Source organism: Hakea prostrata, chromosome 2 (genome assembly GCF_041222555.1).
Source record: "Hakea prostrata isolate BN-2017 chromosome 2, UWA_Hpros_2, whole genome shotgun sequence".
Taxonomy (NCBI): Eukaryota; Viridiplantae; Streptophyta; class Magnoliopsida; order Proteales; family Proteaceae; genus Hakea; species Hakea prostrata.
In genome coordinates, this window is record NC_142601.1 from 16,570,163 (window position 1) to 16,590,151 (window position 19,989).

A 19,989-nucleotide genomic window follows, 5' to 3' on the forward strand; every position below is an offset into this window, starting at 1 on the left:
ACACTCTCTCTGATTCACAGTGCATCTTGTCTTGAAGATGTAATGGCATTGTGTTCTTCTTCTTGTCTTGAAGTGAGCATCAATCTTCTCACAATAAGAGAAACTCCTTCATCTTCATATGTAAGTTCATCTTTTTCATCTTCTTTATTTTCTTGACTGTCTTCCCCATCATCACTAGTTTCCTTCTTGATCATGTTTGTTGTCCTCTTCCTTGGGCATTGATTTGATTAGTACCCAGATTCACCACAATTATAGCACTTCAAACATTGAGGAAGGGCATAAAGATTCTCTTTGTTGAGTTTGATCATCCAACTTGCCTTGTTTGACCACTTCCACTTCCCAAAACTTGATCTGCAATGATAGACGGTCTAGACGATGACTCAACTATTGACTTACTTCGAGTTGGTGTTGCAGAATGGCTTGCTTCAACTATTGCAAATTTACTAATCATTTGCCCTTTTTTTGTCAGCTTGTCTAGTTAACTTGTGCCTCAATTTGCGTTGCAATCTTAATAGTTTTAACCAAAGTCCAAATAGACTGTAATAGAATTTTTATCTTGAATAGTGAGTCGCAACCACTTGTGAACCTCACCACTTGTTGTGACTTAGTTTCTACCAGGTCATTACGTAAGGAGAGGTGATAAAATTCTTCCGCATATTCTCACACCGACTAATTTCCTTGCCAATAGTTTTGGTACCGCTGGAATAAAACCTGATCATGATTTGGTAGTAGTAATGCTCATTTTCTCTCACAACTCTTGTTAAGCTTCTCACCTTGAGGAGTTAAAAGCCCCACTATTCGGGGTTGTTGTTCTCTAATTTAAGTTGACCTTCGGACGTGCCTGCCCAACCACTAGAGTTGACCTGCACTCTCCTTTTAGTGAACAAGAAAGCCAAAACTACTAGAGTCATCAATGGTTCACAAAAGGGGTTAGATTTGGGAGCAATGGTGCCTCTATGAGAAACAATCATTTACTTAGCCATCGTTCATCCTTCTCCTCCTAATTTGTTTTCTTCATCTTTTTCTCTATGAAATCATGACTACAAGAACTTTTGATGTCTCCAAAGCTCACATTCTGATGATTTTTTTTGGGGGGGGGGGGGGGGGTGATGTAAATGTCATGTCAAAAAAGAGTGCTAGTAAGAATATATTCTACCTCCTAACGACCCAACTTGTGTGCACTAACATGAAGTGCATGCATCTGATACTAGAGACCTCGTGGAAGGATGATCCACACTTCATGCGACCACGGTCTCCTGGCGTCTCTCTGCTATTTGCCAGAGAGAGATCCTAGTTGTGGAAGGTGAGAGAGAGAGAGAGAGAGTAGTGAAGAGATTTAGGTAATTAATTTGAAAATTAATTAGAATTAAAACATACTATTGAATGTAGACCAGTCAACTGTCATGATTCTAGACTGGCAATTGAGGGGAGTTGTAGGATTAGAAATTGAGTGGATAATTTTTCGATGACGATGTAGCTTCCAAGATTATGGTAGGATGATTTCTACGAAAAAAGGTAGAATGATCGAAGAGGAGGTGCTTCAAGTGTGAAGTGACAAACATATGTCTATTAAGTTCAAGGAAAGATTCTACGAGACTATAACTAAACTAGCTATGATTTATGGGCAGAATGTTGGATAACTAAGAGTAGCCATATAAACAAAATATGTGCAATAGAGATGAGAATGGTTAGGAAGATGTGTCGCAAGACTAGAAGATATAAAATAAGTAATGATTATATTAGATGCAACTAGGGTATTGCACAATTTAAGACAAGTTAAGAGAGTGCCACTTGAGGTGGTGTGGACATGTCCAAAGAAGGCCATTAAAGGCACCTAATAAGGAAGAGTAATTGGATTCGACTAGATGGAGCTAAAAGAGACAGGGGTAGGCCTAAATTGATTCTTAAAGAAGTAGTAAGAATATATATGCATGAGCTAGGACTAGATGCCAATATGTGTGCTAATAGAGTTGTTTGGAAGACTAGGACCTTTGAGCTAATCACATATAAAGATATGTTCCTAGAATCCTTCCTTGACGTTGTCTTCTAAATCACCACTAAAGGTGGTGGTCTAGTGGTTTTAAGCTCACTCCTATGCATCTCGCCAACCCCAATGTCCCAAGTTTGAATCCCCTTTGCCTCATTGTTTTTTACATCTAATGGTTTTTTTTTGACTATAATAGGCCTCCGGTGGAATTATCCTGACAGGGCCAATTCTTGCGCTACAGTTCAAAAGGCTAATGTATGCATAGATCAAACTCAAAAGCCCAAACATTGCAAGGTCACCACTACTACATCTTCTCTTTTGTTTTCAACCAAAACGAAAAACATTGTCTCCTAGTTCTCTTGCCTCTTTGACTTAACCCTTAATGATCCATCTACTTGATTCAATTGAGTTGTTGTAACTAGAAATTCTTGGAACTCCAAACATTGCAAGGTCACCACTACTACATCTTCTCTTTTTTCCTCTACAAAAAAGAAAAACAGTGTCTCCTAATTCTCTTGCCTCTAGAAATTCTTGGGTCATATGGGTTTTAGGAAACTCACTGAGATGAGGGCAGGCCTAACCTCAATCGAAATGGATCGGGTTGGGTTAGGCCTATTACCAGTTCAAAGCCCAACCCTTGGGTGTCCGGATTGACCATGGCATCTTTGAACTCTAATAAAGTTGTAAACTTGTAATACATAATAATATATTTATTATTATTAAAACGAAGAACTGATTAAATCTGCCAATAACCATTCAACAATTTTTTTTAACCCAACTCTTCAATGACGCGTGTTTGCAAGCAGATGGGTTTGTACTTGGTAGGTGGATCAGCGAATTTGACCAGGCAAAGAGAGAAAAAAAAAAATCAGTTAATGAAAAATTACATTCATACAACAAATGTTAAGAATAGTTATTAATTCGAAAAAAAAACAAAACATTAAAAAAAAAAAATCATTGTGAATATGAGCTGATTACTTGTTTTCTCATTTAAAGGTTTTTGCTTTGGTTTTAGGCGAAGGTGAAGAGTAATAGTTAGGTGTTAGGTTTATCCTAAGTAATATATGGGTTTGGATTAATTACTGTGATTAATAATTAATTGGGTCTCAACACATCGGGCCGATGCACTACCATTAGGTTTGAGATAGACTAAATCGGTACATTGTAGAAGTGAACTAGGGTTTATGATTGCTATTATCAATAACTATGATTGGGTTCCTCTAGTCCTTTAAGTTATTTTGTTATCTTCTCTCTCCACAAAAAAGATGTATGGTAGAAGGACGAGGAAATTGGAGAAATTTTCATCACTCTGCAGATTTGGATTAATCTTCTCTAACATAGTCTGGTGTAAGGTATTTTCAATACTTTATAAATATCATTATCGTATTCTAGTTATTGCATGGGTTTATTATTGATTAGGGTTTTAAAGAAAATCCTTGAAGTTCTAACATTAAGATCATATCATGATTTTTGTAAAAGTGTACTTATGGCGATAGAACAGTATCCTACCCTCAGCAATACTTTGGAATTTGAGAAATCAATAATAAATCATTAATTGGTGTGATATTTATTCTTGATCATGCAATTCCATGTTTATAGATTATAGAAATTAATAGTAAGGCTCTTATGTCTACTCAATTATACAAACAGAAACCTCTCAATTTTTTTTTGAACGAAGTGATCTCGACAGTCTCCTATATGCAATACAATTTTTTGTCTCCTCCGTACAATATAAATTTATCAGATCTCAAAAGTACACTTCTCGCATGTTACTTGCATTGGAAACCGTCTCCGTCCTGCATCTCACGGATCAAATCCTTCTCATTAATTTATTACTCATCTTTAATCTTTTAATGATTATCTTGCTTCTCTCATTTTGTAGACTACTTGTTTGATCACATCTCATTGGTGCATTTCTAATATTAGTAAATGTATAGTGTCACTTGTGTGGAAACGACCACTTCCCCATGTGACTTTACTTATATCTAAGAGACAACCTTAATCAAGATTAAAATATTAAACTAACATTATAAATTTATTTTTTCTACCAAAAAGAATTTTAATTTGATTTCTTTAGGTGTACATATTAATATTTTGTTGTTGGAAATTTTTTTCCCAATTTAATATTTATTTTGTAAAAGAAGAGTTTTAGTTGGTCCTTTTTTGTCAAATACACCCAAGTTATGGTTGGACGCATTTCTAACATATTAATTAGAGTAAATTGCACTGGCACCCCAAAATGGAGGCTTTAAAGCATTGACACTCCACTTTACATTTAAAAAGCACAGAGACCCCAAAATTGAATTTTCATTGGATATATTTGTCAAGTTTATCACTGAAAACAGTTAAGTTACTGTTTATTTTAAAAAATACTCATATAATAAAGGGTAATTTTCATCTGGACCCCCTGAGGTTTGGTCCATGTCACTTTTAGTCCAATTTAAGTTTCCTTTTGCATATGGCTCCCCTGTGGTTTTAAGAAATGTTAAATAAGGACAATCTTAACAGAAACTGTTAGTTTAATAAAATTTGTGACAAAAATACCCTTGTGTCCTTTGGATTTTCTTTATAATTATTTTAGTTTTAATCTACTAAATACTAAAATAAATAATAATAAATAAATGAAAGGCTTACAAAATCATTCCAACGCAAAAGCAATAGAGTTTGAAAACAAAACGGAATAGTTGATAGTTGCTCTGCAAGTTCACAACCAAAGGAAGAAGACGAACAGACTGCTTCAAATCCATGACTTGAGCCAGTTATTCCTGTCCTATCTTCTTCTCAAATTTCAGTTTTTTTGCACCCTGTTTTGGTTCTGTTACCGATGCAACGATTGAACAACGGCAGGGATAGCACCGAGCTTCTTGGTTCTGTTACCGATGATCTGATTCTCAACTTCGCTTAGGGCTTTAAGCTTCACCTCACCATCACTCGATTTCAAGCGACTGATGAGATCTGGTTTGTGCCTGCTGAAGCCAGCATTTTGGTCAGAGGGGAAAAAAAAAAATCAGACATAGCTCCACCGATGCTTTTCTTCAAGGACTTGCACCAAGAAACTGAAGAACATTCCATGGAACATCAACATAATGATGCTGAGCATACTGAAGAAGCCATTGTTGAAGAAGAATTAGTAACTTCTGAATGCAGGAATTAAGAAAGTTCATACTCTCAGTGAGGTTACAGCAATGTCTATCTATGTCAAAAATTATAACCATGGGAATACTCTGTTCTATGAAAAGTAATGAAAGAAAATTGATTGAAGGATAGAAGTTTACACTTTTTCATGACGAGCAAAAGATCCTTAAGAGTACCCTTGTGTAGAAACTAATGTTTCCTCTAATACGCTGGCTTGACTCCATCAGTTGTCACTTCCAAGTTTCGACCAATGCCCTTATTTAAAAAAGACATTTCTTATCTAGGTGAAAATTCAAACAAGATAACGTGTTAGAATCTGCGAATGATGCTTTATAGCAATGTTGAATTTCATACGGGCTCTAGCATGTCTGGTAGCGCGCCAGAGAAGCAGAAAATATGCATATTTCACAAAAATAACATTCTGATGAAAAACCCGTCGACACACAGAAGAAAAGCAATGGTGGAGGTGTGTCTAATTTCTTTTCTCCCTCTGACCAAAATGCTAGCTTTGACGGCCACAACTAGATCTCATCAGCCGCCTGAAATCGAGTGATGGTGAGATGAAGCTTAAAGCCCTAAGCGAAGTTGAGAATCAGATCATCGGTAACAGAACCAAGAAACTCGGTGCTATCCCTACCGTTAGTTTCAATCCTTGCTGGCGTCACCGTCTATAAAATCTTAGCTGCAAGGCCAAAACAGGGTGAAAAAAATCGAAATTGGAGGAGATACGGAGAGGAATAACTGGCTCAAGTCATGGATTTGAAGCAGATTGTTCATCTTCTTCCTTCGATTATGGAGAGAAACTATTGTTTTTGCGTTGGAATGATTTTGTAAGCTTTTTATTTATTTATTTATTTATTATTTATTTTAATATTTAGTAGATTAAAACTAAAATAATTATAAAAAAAACCCAAAAGACACAAGGGTATTTTTGTCACAAATTTTATTAAACTAACAGTTTCTGTTAAAATTGTCCTTATTTAACATTTCTTAAAACCACAGGGGAGCCATATGCAAAAGGAAACTTAAACTGGACTAAAAGTGACATGGACCAAACCTCAGGGGGTCCAGATGAAAATTACCCTATAATAAACAGTGTTTGAAAAGTTTTCAATGAAAAATTGGATAAATATATTCAATGAAAATCCAAATTTTGGGGTCTCTAGTGTTTTTTTTTTTTTTGGTTGCCAACTCCGGTTCCAAGGCTTTGCCCTGACTAATCCGGTGTTCGACTCGGGTCGCACACGTGGTTGGGTGGGTGAGTCTCCCAGCGGGAATTTTTTGCATCCACAAGGTTTCAATACCGGAAGCTTGCTTAAGCGGACCAAGTTGCTTACCACTTGGACCAACCCCCGTTGGTTCTCTGTGTTTTTTAAACATAAAGTGGGATGTCAGTGCTTTAAGACTTCCATTTTGAGGTGCCAGTGTAATTTGCTCTATTAATTATCTTTTCAAACCGAAACTTATCGCTCTCTTTTTATTTTAATTATAAATTTTTTTTTTTGAATTTAAAAAGTTTTGTTACATTATGTAACACATAAATTACCTATCCCTAATTTATAAGCATATTAATTATCTTTTCAAAGCAAAACATACCGCTTTCTTTTTATTTTAATTAGGATTTTTATTGAATTTTAAAGAGTTTTGTTACATTATGTAACGCATAAATTAGCTATCCCTAATTTATAAATAATCATGCGTTCATTTTATTTTGTTTTTATCGTGTACTTTACTACTTTAGTGACTGTAATCACTTTTTTTTTATTTATTTATTTTTATTATTTCTAACATATAAATTCTCATTTGTTACCATGGCCAGCCACTACATGCCCTTCCAGTAGAGCTGATCAAGATCTAAGTACTAAGAAATTCAGGGGTTGAGCAGACATATGTAATATTTTTCATTACCATAAACACAAAATATTTGTTTCTTTTCTAATTTTAAATCCCCCATCTCCCATACCTTTTTAGGACTCCAAACTCAAAAGGTTAGGATGGGTTCAGAGAGAGAGAATAACATGAAACAAGTCATCTCCATCAAAGTAGAGAGCTTAATATAATTTCCATTTTGATAAATAAAATCTCCATAAATGGAATTTTACTGAGCCACCCGTCGGGGTTATTCAACTATAGACTTAAGATGGATGCTTCGTAAGTTCTTCTATATCTTTTTTCTTAAAACAATTTTTACTTGTTTGTAGCATCGAAAAACCTTTGTTAACTCATTTATTAGCAATATTATTTAAGAAGTGTCACAAGAGGTCACCATGTATGTATACAACAAGTGTCATAGAACCCCATCCCTCACGGTCGAGCGAAGGTTCACGGCGAGGACGGGTCAATCATCCTGACCAATAGTGCTCAAGCATATCTTACATCCATTGATTACAGCTAGCCCACACTTTGGACGAAGGTTTATTCCTAAGCAAACCTTTCCAGCCGTACCTAATAGGGAATACAGTGAAAGGATTGTTCCCTTAACATCCTCCTTGGGTGGTGCGACTACCAAATTGTTGGTTCAATAGCACAAGGCACTGTCGTATCCAACCTTTCTTGCCATGCCCAGTGTTAGTCTTTGATGAGAGAGAATGGCCTTGGTGACGTGCCACCACAAGAGGAGATCTACACAACCTAGATGATCCAATGGTCCCAAGAAGCCAACAACAAATACCTTTCACCTATCACATATAGTAGTAATGCTCATTTTCTCTCACAACTCTCGTTAATCTTCTTATCTCAAGGAGTTAAAAGCCCCACTATTTGATGTTGTTCTTGAATTTAACTTGACCTTCAGATGTGCTTGCCTAACTACCAAAGTCGACCCACACTCTCTTTTTTGTGAATAGGAAAACCAAAACTACTAGAGTCATCAATGGTTCATGAAAGGGGTCAGATTTGGGTGCAACAGTGCCCCTGTGAGAAACAAGAATTTTCTCATCTATCATCCTTCCTCCCAGTTTGTTTTCTTCATCTTTTTCTCTATGAAATCATGACTAGAGGAACTTTTGATGTCCCCAAAGTTCACGGAGCTTAATGTGTTTGAATTTAATTCATAAAGCGGTCTAACAATTAGTTCCTTCCCATGTAGGTTACAAAAAAAGCTTGGTTATACAAAATAATTTACATATATATGAGTTTGTCCTCAACCCATGGTTACATTAGAGAAACACCTAGCCCTTGGGAACAAAGTGGAGATGTCTCCATCCACTTTGTATGCATTGGTTTATGCCGAGGGCATCACTGTTATTAATGGAACTCTAAAACATAGTTTATGCTGGTCTATAAGAAGATGTAAGTTAAATCTAGGATTTTAAATTGAAGGATGAAAATTGTTATTGATTGTTGATCATTATTTGTCATTCTAATGTATTTTAGAATTATTTAGACAATTTTAGTTGTCAATGTAATGCATTTTTTGATAGAATGAATAAAGATGTTGGACTTTTAGAGGTTAGAATATTTTTTTTTTCAAATCTTATTTCTGAATTCAAAGAATTTTGAATATTTAACTGTTGCATATTTTATTATACGTTTCAAATCTTATTTATTTATTTATTGACAATCTTACGTAAAATACACAAGGAATTTTGTCATTATTATAATTCGACAGGAAAATATGCCATGTAAAATTCCTTTGGTTATTTAACATCTTGTCAAGTACTTTTATATTTTAAATAAATCTCTTTTGAAAAGAAGCACTATAAAAGCTTTCGAAACTATTTAAAATATCTTAGCTCGACAAGGAAGACAAGAAGAGAGGCGCTCGGCATACTCTTTGCTTTGTCTAGCAGCGTGTCTGAGAGAGAGGTTGAATTATTGGTGAGTTTTTTTTCCACTCCAATTGTACCCAATACAAAAATCTTAGTAGTTTTGCAATATCCATACCTTTGTATATACTAATTGAAAGAAAGTTTGATAAACATGGTTATTTTTGGAAGAAAAGACACTACAAGAAAAGTGTTAATTGCGATGGCACTTTTGCCACGAATACAGGATACCATGGTAAAAGGGTTTCAATCCTCGGCGGCGCTCATCCGAGCGGCCATCCAGCGGCTGCTCTGGATGAGCGCCACGTGTTAGATAAAAAAATCTGAACCGTTCAGCATTTTACTATATATTTTCCCTTTAACCCGTTCAATAAATCCGGTTTGAGACCAAACAGGATTATCAACCCGCTTCATCGGTTCACCCATGTTCATATTAAGGCCGTGTTGAACAATTGCACCGGCTGAACCAGCTCCGCCTCCACCACCAGCACTAACAGTAGGAGCAGTTCCACTAATTGGTTGAAAAGTTGCCGGAAGACTTGTGCTTGCAGGTTTGTAAACTACAGTTCCATCCGAACTGAATGCTAATCTCATGTTAGGTATCCCTAAAGGCTGAGAAGAAATAGGACTATTCTGAAGACCAACACCGAAAGATTCTCTAGCCGTCATGATTCCGGGCTCAGATCTAGACATCATGTAGAGCAATTTGATATCCTTTTATACCATAAACCCTTAAAATTATCATAAAACAAGGAAGCACCTACAGATCAAACCATCCAGAATTTCTATTGGAAACTGAAACGCAAATAAATTAAAGTCGAAATCTATGGATATGTAGAGAAATGGCAGTGATTTTGCTCTGAAGCGTGAAAATCATCACTATGAAGCAAGATGGTTACTGAAGAACACTTGACTCCAATGAGAAGTTCCACTGGAGGAAATTCAAAAAGCTTTGAGCCAAAATTTTAAACGTTAAATAGCATAAACCACCATCTGAAAACTTGAGATACTGAATTTAAATAAATTTATCTGTACTACCATCTGGAAGAACTATTCATAACCTTTTTGTCGGAAGCCAACACTCCAATTCTTTTTGGGGCTTCTTCTTGTTTCCCTAGAAACCGAAAGATTGCTTCGCTTCGCTTCAATTCTGTTCGTCAGCCTGGGTTCCATCGAATTCCGTCGGGAAAGGTTCACTTGGAACTGTAAGCCTTGCTTCCTGTGTCTCCGATGGAAGGGTTTTGCAATGGTCTACTAAAGTGAGGTGAAATTGATAAATAATCCCGGTTGGTCTTAAACCGGGTTTATTGAACGGGTTAAAGAGAAAATATATAGTAAAATACTGAACGGTTCAGATTTTTTTATCTGACACGTGGCGCTCATCCAGAGCAGCCGCTGGATGGCCGCTAGGATGGGCGCCGCCGAGGATTATAACCCCATGGTAAAAAGTCCAACTATTGTGATGAAAAAATTTCGTAATATTAAAGCACTATATGCTACGGAAAACAAATACCGTGACAAAAAAGCCTAATGAATACCACTTATTATATGCTGTGGTAGGTTTTTACCGTGGCAAATAGTCAATTCCATGTTTTTATGTAAAATGGAGGCTTTAGCAATAGCAATTACACTATATGCCATGGTTATTTATTTCTGTGCAAATAGTCAATTTCAGATTCTCCCCTGACAATAACAATTAGACTATATGCTACGGTTATTTATTACCCGTAGCAAATAGTGTTCTATGATGACTATATGCTATGGTTATTCATTTCCATGGCAAAGAGTGTTATATGATAGACTAAATGCTAGGTAGATTTTTACCATAGCAAATAGTTAGTTCCATTTTCCTTAAGGTGAAGACTTTGGTAATAACCATTAGACCATATGCTACGGTTATTTGTTACCATAGCAAACAGTGTTCTATGATAGACTATACGCCACGATAGGTTTTTACCGTGGCAACTACGCGCCTTTCCCTTAGTTTTGCAGTAAGCTGAGAAAACCCCCCAAATTGTAGATCTAAGATTTCTAGCTTGTCAGTGGCTGGAACGACTTGAGATCTGAGAAGAAAACCAAGCTTAGGTCGTGGTGCTCGTCTTCCATCGATGATTGCAATGGGTCATCTTCTCCAGGTGCTCGTCTTCCATCGGTGATTGCAATGGCTCATCTTCTCCAGTGACTCCCTGCCCCAGTGCTCCTTTCCTCTTTTTCTTCTCCCCCACCTTGTTGAGTGAATCAGGCCTTCTATCCTATAAGTATCATTTTTCTCATATGGATGAATGTCTCTCTTCCTTTTATTATTGTCGTTGTTTTTGGTAAAAATCGGCCTCCGAGAATAGCAAACTTTCATAATTTTCAACACTTGGAACTGCATATGTAATCTTACTAGTTATACCATGTTGAAATCTTATTTTGATTGTCAATATTTATCTTCATTGTTGTGATTTTTGATTGCCTATAATGCTCAATAATTATAGTAATTTATGGTTGTGGCTTCTCCATTTAGTTATTCAATAATTATATTTTCTCCTTTTATTGTATGATGAAATAATCCAATGAAAGCCAAAGGAAAACCAGAGGTTAGTAAGAATAGAAAAGGATAGAAAACAAAAGTTGATTTGAAGAACCAAATCTAATAAAAATGGAATTTGGATTTGAAGAATAAGTGTTCAAAATAGAAACACAATTTTAACGTGGTTCGATCTTCAGTATGAAGTCTACGTCCATGGTGAAATCCCCAATCAACTATGTTCTGGGGAGAGCTTTCATTATCTTTAAATAGAGATGGTAGTGTACATGATGTGGTGTTTTACAATGAGTAGAGTTCTACAAGTAAAGGAACTTTACAATGAGTGGGACTATTAGTCTTTGTGTTACACTGAAAGACTAATATCCGATAACACTCCCCCTCAAGTTGGATCGAAGATAACATCTGAGGTCAACTTGGACAATAGTTTTTGGAATGTTCCCTTGGATAAAGCTTTTGTGAAAATATCTGCAAGTTGCTCTTCACTTCTTATGAATGGAGTTTCAATAGTTCCATCTTGGACTTTCTCACGAATAAAATGACAATCAATCTCAATGTGTTTGGTTCTTTCATGAAATACTGGGTTGGAAGCAATGTGAGTAGCTGCTTGATTATCACAGAAGAGCTTCATAGGTTGACTAAAACTGCCAAATCCTAATTCTTGAAGAAGAGATCTGATCCATACCAATTCACTAGTTGCAGATGCCATTGCTCTATACTCAGCTTCAGCACTGGAACGTGCAACCACACTTTGTTTTTTACTTTTCCAAGTGACTAGATTTCCTCCAACAAATATGCAAAAGCCAGTAGTTGATTTTCGATCAATAGGATTACCCGCCCAATCAGCATCAGAGAATCCTTCAATAATAGTGTTCCCATTTTTCTTCATCCATATACCTCGTCCTGGAGATGACTTCAAGTAACATAGAATACGGTCTACCAACTCCATATGTCCTTTGGTAGGAACATGCATGAATTGGCTCACATAACTCACTGAATAAGCAATATCGGGTCTAGTAATAGTAAGATAAATTAGCCGTCCTACTAATCGTTGGAAACAACCAATATCTTGCAGAGGAGTAGAATCATTAACCACTTTGCTATTATAGTCCATGGGAGAATTAGCTGGTTTCACACCCATTTTTCCAGTTTCTTTTAGAAGGTCAAGAGTATACTTCCTTTGACAAATGAACAATCCCTTACTAGAGCTTGCAACTTCAATACCAAGAAAATATCGAAGTTTTCCCAGATCCTTGATGTCAAAAATTTTATCCAAATATTGCTTGAGAGTAGTAATTTCCTGATGATTATCTCCAGTGATAACTATGTCATTAACGTAGACTAAGACAACAACTATACCGCCAGTAGTTTTCTTGACAAACATTGAAGAGTCTGATCCACTTCTTTTGAATCCAAAAACTATAAGGGTTGTACTTAACTTCTCATACTACGCTCGTGGTGATTGCTTAAGACCGTATATTGTCTTTTTCAATCTACAGGCAATACCATCTTGAGTTTTTAATGGATGACCTGGAGGAACTTCCATGTATACTTCTTCTAGCAAATCTCCTTGTAAGAATGCATTCTTAACATCCATTTGAAAGAGAGGCCATTCACAATTGACAGCTATTGACATTAACACTCTTACAGTGTTCATCTTCACTACTGGTGCAAAAGTTTCCTTATAGTCAACCCCATATGTTTGGGTATATCCTTTGGCAACAAGCCTAGCCTTGTATCTTTCAATTGTACCATCACTGTTGTATTTGGTTTTATAGACCCATCGACAACCAACTGGGTGTACACCATTTGGAAGTGGAACAATATCCCAAGTATGATTCTTATCAAGGGCCTTTAGTTCGTCTTCCATAGCCTTTATCCATACTGATGAATTCTTGGCTTCAAGGTAATTAATTGGTTCCTTATGATCATCAATGACAGTTAAAAATGTAAGAAATTGAGGAGAAATACGATCATAACAAATATGAGATTGAATGGGATATTTTACTGCATGATATGTTGAAAAGTCATGCAATCTGATGGAAGGTTTAGAGACTCGAGTTGACCTTCGAACTTGTATAGACGATGTCTGCTCATTCTCAGGTGGAACCAATATTTGTGGTTCTTCTTGAGTATCAAGATTTTGTTGCTCAATGTCGATTGATGAGCTATCTGGCATACTTGGTAATGGGGTAGGAACAAATTCCTGCACAACAAGTTCATTATAATTATCCATATTCTCCCGCTGAATTTGACTCCTGCCAGGATAAAACATGTGAGTTTCATTAAAGGAAACATCACGAGAAATAAAAACTTTCTTGGTGGAAGGATGATAACATTTATAGCCCTTTTGTGATGTCGAGTACCCCAAAAATACACACTTCTGAGAGCGAGGATCAAGTTTGCTACCATGCTGCAAATGAACATAAGCAACACAACCAAAGACTCTAAGATGAGTCATTGTAATTGAACGATTATAGAGAACTTCCAGTGGAATCTTGAATTGTAACACACTACTTGGAAGACGATTAGTCAAATAACAACTTGTAAGAACCGCATCAGACCAATAAATTTTTGGAAGATTTCCATGAAAAAGTAAAGAACGGGTCACCTCCAACAAATGCCTATTCTTACGTTCAGCAACTCCATTTTGTTGAGGTGTGCCAACACAGGATGTTTGATGCAAGATTCCCATATTTCTAAGATAGGACTGGAAAGGAGTATTTGTATACTATGTGCCATTATCTGTTCGCAAGATTTTAATACTCGTCTGAAATTGAGTGTGAACCATTTTGCAAAAATCTTGAAATATCTGCAAAACTTCATTCTTGGATCGCAATAAATATAACCACGTGGCTCGTGATTTATCATCAATAAAACTAATGAAATATTTAAAACCATCTCTAGAATCCATAGGAGAGTGCCAAACATCAGAATGCACAATCTCAAAAAACGTACTGGAAACATGAGTACTGTTCGGAAAAGGCAACCTATGTTGTTTAGCAAAATGACAAGCATCACAACAACTGGAATCAAAAAAGAAAGATGAATTCAAAAAATTTAGAATCCTATCAGAAGGATGGCCCATACGCCAATGCCAAAGTTGGGATTTCTCAGGTTTTCTCAAAGAAACCAAAGCATTGTTTGGAGAGTCCAACACATAGAGACCATCTTGCAAAGACCTTCACCAATTGTCATTCCTGTTCTGCTGTCCTGAAATATTACTTTGTCCTTGGAAAATATCAAATGACAATTCAAACTTTTAGTGATCTTGCTAACTGATAGTAAATTCATAGACAAAGATGGCACAAACAATGCATCTGCTTCAGTTGAAAATAAATTCAATTTCCCATGTCCTTGAATAGGAACAGTGGTGTCATTAGCAACCGTAATAGGAGGGAAGGAGTCCACTTTATCAGTACTCAAATCAGATAAATAATATGAAGAACGACACATATTGTCAGTTGCACTAGAATCCACTATAAAATAATTCTGAGATAAAGTGGAAAGGGCAAGGGGAGTACCAGTGGTGTGAGCAACATTGCTTGATTCAGCTACTGAGCGAATAGAACTATTTGACTGAAGGAACTGTTGTAGTTGAGATGTAATCTGTTCAAGAGAACCCTGAAAATCTGAAGAGCCTGCTTGCGCAACAATTTTTGAATATGATGTTTTAGTAGTGGTCTGATCTTTAGAAGGACGCAAGTGAGGGTGCAACTACCAGCATCGTTCTTTAGAATGACCATCACGATTACAATGATCACAATGATAAGTAGGTCGAGTTCCACGACCTTTCCCACGATGATGACCATAAGAGACTTAATTTCCAGAGCCAGAATTAGGAAAAATATTTGTTTTTGCAACATGGGCAGTAGTCTCACTTTGATCAGTCCCTGTTTTAGATTCAGAATGCATAACACGTCTTCTAGTCTCTTCTCTCTGAATAGTAGCACAAACAGTAGTGAATGTGGGAATTTCTGAATTCATAAGTATGTGTCTTTATAAGTCTTCATATTCAGGTCGAATACTGGCTAACAGTTGAAAGACACGGTCATGCTCATCTCTCTTCATATATTCATCAATAGTTTGGGCTGGGGGACGATACTGACGAAGTTCGTCCCATTTCTTTTTAAGGTTTCCAAGATGGTCAGAAAAAGACTGAGAAGATCCTTGCTCAACATGAGCAATCTCTTGTTGCAGTTCATAGATTCTAGAGGAATTATCAGCTTGTCCATACATAAGACTTAAGGCATCCCACAGAGATTTAACCGTTTCAGAGTAAGCAAAAATCTCATATATCTGAGGTTCCATGGAATTAAAAAGCCAAGTCATAACTTGGTTATCATTGGCAAGCCATTCACCATATTTGGGGTCAGCAATATCAGGAGCTTTGGTATGTCCATTAACATGACCAATTTTAGAACGACCACCTAAGGCAACGGTTATTGCACGAGACCAAGTCAAAAAATTTCTCTCATTGAGTAAGGTGGAGGTAAGACGACCAGTAGATTCGTATGAAACCTTTGAATCAGTCATGATGAATACTTCTACCCGTGCAACAACCAATCAATAACCAAGCAAAGGGTTAAAAGAGATGTTTTGCCTTTCCTTTCTCCCTTTTTTTTAATTTGGAGAAATAAAATCACAATGGCAAAGGGTTTACACGTTAAACCCAAAGCAGAAAGGCAAAAAAAAAAAGGTTTTTTGAAGGCTTCAAAAAACGTGAGACCCAAGCACTAACCAAGTGCCAAGCAAACAAAGAAACTGAATGTGAATGAATTTGAATTTAGAATTCAGAGCAGCAAATCTTACCACGTTTGTGCAAGTCCCGAAAACAGAGAAGAGACCTAAAGATGCTGTGATTCTCAAAAAACGGACTCGATGAAGATAATCAACGTTGCTTCGTGAAACTAAAACCGCTTCAGCAACTCAGAGAGGGAAGCAAATCGTCTCTCCTTGCGGAGATGCAGCACAAAGTCGAGAAGAGGGTTCTGAAGAACCGAAAAAAAAAATTAAAAAAATACCAAGACCGGATCTTTGCCACCACCGAATTAATTCCCAGATCGTATATGCTCTAATACCATGTTCAAAATAGAAACACAATTTTAACGTGGTTCGATCTTCAGTATGAAGTCTACGTCCACGGTGAAATCCCCAATCAACTATGTTCTAGGGAGAGCTTTCATTATCTTTAAATAGAGATGGTAGTGTACATGATGTGGTGTTTTACAATGAGTAGAGTTCTACAAGTAAAGGAACTTTACAATGAGTGGGACTATTAGTCTTTGTGTTACACTGAAAGACTAATATCCGATAACAGTAAGTTTGTCATAGATGGTGCCAGATTTAAAGAGTTTTGCAGTGGAGAAAAAGGCTAAGGAGGCCATTCAGGCAAGAGATATTGCTTTGGTTGAAAAATCAGAGGCCTTAGACAAATTGCGGTCTAGCAATCTTGAGGTGCTAAAACTCTGAAGTGAAAATGCCAAGCTAATTGAGCAATGGGCTCAGTCAGAGGTTGATAAGAAAGTAATTGAGCAAGAGCTGCACGAGATGGATAACCAAGTCTCCAAATTGAAGGAGAACGCCACCACTATCGAGGACAAGGTGTTGAGGGAGTTTCAAGCATCCCAAGAATACAAAGATGAAGTGATCAGGGAGGCTTTGCCATCTTTTGAGCAAGGGATGGATGTAGTGTGCAAAACTCTAATTCAAAGACCTCTTGAAGACATGCTCGAATTTATCTGTCTCCGCTCGATGATAACTGTTGCATAGGCTTGGTGTGCCCGTCTTTAGGTGGATGTCTCCACTGGTCATTGCTCCTACAAAGGCTCCGCCCATGAACAAAGATCCTCTGCACACACCTCATCTTGACATTGTTGGAGATGATATTCTAGAGGTAATGGCTGAGGACCCTACTGCCATGCTTTAAGGCTGCTCATTTTTCGAGAATATTGTGTTTGTTGAGACTTCTTATTTCATTTGTTTTGCTACATCTCTCTCTCTCTCTCTCTCTCTCTCTCTCTCTCATATATATATATATATATATATATATATATATATATATAATTGTCACGACCCCAGTTCTCACAGGCTTAGTGGGGCCCACATCATGTACATTCCACTAGGGCACGTGATAGCTCCTCTTCGTTAACACCTCTTTATAATCAATAAAACAAAATGCTAGACAAAACATTCTCAAAAACAAACAACCTGGTTGACAGCTTGACCCATAACATATATATGTACACAGTCTAAAGTCCTGTTATATTTATATTTGACCTTTCAACAGTGTCTAAATCAATACATACAGTCTCAAGGAAATGTATACATTCACTGTCCAGTTATACAAAATCAAACGTAACGAAATGAATGAGATTACATCTTCAACTTTAAAGGCATTGACAGATGGCAACACCTTGCCTTTATCATGAGTCTGAGTACCTGTCAACATTTGCAATAATGAGCTTTGCGGCCCAGTAAGCAATAAAGACAACCATGTAAGTAAGTCAAGCAATTCATTATGCATCGATTATCACATCAAAATCATATAACATCATACATTCCAAACTTTCCTTTCTTTTTCTTCTTTTCCTTTATCATTTTCCTGTCCCTTTTTCCTTTTCTTTTCCTTTTCCTTTTTCCTTTTTCATTAAACTAGACCTAAGCGCTACCTGTAGAGAGAGCACCATCAGTCTAAACCACACAAGTGGCATCAGTCTCAACCACGCAAGTGGCATCAGTCTCAACCACACAAGTGGCATCAGTCAAAACCACAAAAGTGGCATCAGTCTCAACCACACAAGTGGCATAAGTCTCTTGGCTCAAGGCCAGGTGTTCTCTACAGGAGGCCATCATCAGTCTAGTATATCTTTCCACTTTTCAGTCTCGCTTCATGCCCTCCCATTTGGGTACATAAGTACCAGGACTTACAGAAGCCATTACATTTTATTCCTTTCTTTATTTCTTTTATTTCCTTTCCACTTTTCAGTCTTGCTTCATGCCCTCCCAGGACTTATAGAAGCCGCTTCATGCCCTCCCATTTGGGTATATAAGTACTAGGTCTTACAGAAGCCTTTAACATTTTATTCTTTTACTCTTTCTTATATTCACTTTCAAAATTGCCTTACCATGCTCTGCATATTTCCATGAACATTTTTTCAAACCAGTCATCATTCAGTCTCATCTGAACACAATTCATGCAATTCAATAATGTAAATATGTGAGCATGACAATTCCATATCTGATAATCATAAGTATCATTCAATCTCATCTGAACATAGTTTATGACATTCCATCATTTACATATGAAAGCATGATAATTTACATTTAACATGCATAAACATTCTTGCAAATTCATGATTAACAGTTCAAGCACACTATCCACATTCCATTTCAACCAATTCAATCTAGTCATTGAACTGTCATCCAATTCCATGCATTTTGTTCAATACACAAGGGCATATATTGTACACTTTCCATAAATTGCATCACCGAATAAATAATGTAAACTTTATGATACCATGGGCATGCTACATATCTATTAAAGAAAAACACCCACTTATCTTACATAGGTTGGTCAATATTACTTACCTGTTCCGTGTGTGTCCTGACCTTGGTTCCATCATAATCCGCTCTCCCTGCATCTCGATCGATCAACAGCAATTATGAAAACGCAGGAGCCAACAGGGAAATTTTTCCTTTTTATATTATTTTCTCTCTCCTCCTTTCTTGTCTTTTTCCTCTTTCTCCTCCTTTAATGGCTTCCCTTTTTCTGTTCTCACTCCATTCAACTCCTTCTCTCTCCAAAGGCCTTCAATGGCTTCTCTTTTAATTCCTCTTCTTCTCTCTCCACTCCTCTTCTGTCCACTCGTTCTCTCTCCTCTCTTCTCTTACAGTCTTACCTCTCTTTTCTCTTTCTCTGCACGTTCTGCCTCTGCTCTCTCTTATGCTCTTCTTCTCTTTCTCTATTTCTATTTGATTTCTCTCTGTGTAATGACTTTCCTCCACGTTTTTCCACTTCTTTTCTCTATTCCTTATTCCCCACTTCCTCTCTGTCTTCCTTTTCTGAAATCTGAAATTCTTCTCTTACCTTGTAACTCCTCCTACTCTGCTACATGCATGCTCTGCTTCCTCCTTTTTTTTTCATCTCTTTCTCTTTCCTCTCCTCCTTGACTATCTTCTAATCGTTTCTATAAATCTGAAATCTTTCCTTCTCTTTCCTCTTTCTCTTTTCATTCCTCTGCACATTTCTTCTCTCTCTCTGTATATATTTTTTTCTCACTTCTCCTCTGCTCCTCTAATGGCTTCTGCTCCCTCTCTCTCTTGTCTTTCTCCACTTACTCCTGCTTCCATCCACTTTCTCTTTGTCTCTCTCCTCACCTCTTAACTCTTCTGCAACATTTTCTTCACTCTACTTTCCTCTCTCTTACGGCTTCACTTCTTCTCTCTCCTCCTTCATCTTCTTCTCTTCTGTGTCTTCTCCACTATGCAACAGCAAGCTTATCCATTTCTTAAGTCGTCTCTTAAGTCGGTTAATCATATAAATATATAATATATATATAATATATATA

At 36.8% G+C, this 19,989-nt stretch overlaps 1 protein-coding gene across 1 annotated transcript; it reads right to left on the reverse strand.

Moving 5' to 3' along the window:
- Positions 1-12,866: 12,866 nt before the first annotated feature.
- LOC149023887 (uncharacterized) lies at positions 12,867-15,955 on the reverse strand. Its single transcript, XM_089143370.1, has 6 exons — positions 15,456-15,955; positions 15,141-15,358; positions 14,602-15,060; positions 14,378-14,445; positions 13,786-13,832; positions 12,867-13,677 (listed from the first exon to the last, which is right to left on the reverse strand). The coding sequence occupies exons 1-6, from the start codon at positions 15,953-15,955 to the stop codon at positions 12,867-12,869; spliced, it is 2,103 nt and encodes a 700-aa protein (XP_088999496.1).
- Positions 15,956-19,989: the final 4,034 nt, after the last annotated feature.

Bases quoted from the DNA above. Each gene is read 5' to 3' on its own strand.
- LOC149023887 (XM_089143370.1), bottom strand. From the start codon at position 15,955: ATGACTGATTCAAAGGTTTCATACGAATCTACTGGTCGTCTTACCTCC. The intron at 15,061-15,140 runs GTAGTTGCACCC...TTGCGCAAGCAG, and splicing joins CATTCTAAAGAACGATGCTG to GCTCTTCAGATTTTCAGGGT. The intron at 14,446-14,601 runs GTCTTTGCAAGA...TTTTGATTCCAG, and splicing joins AGGAATGACAATTGGTGAAG to TTGTTGTGATGCTTGTCATT.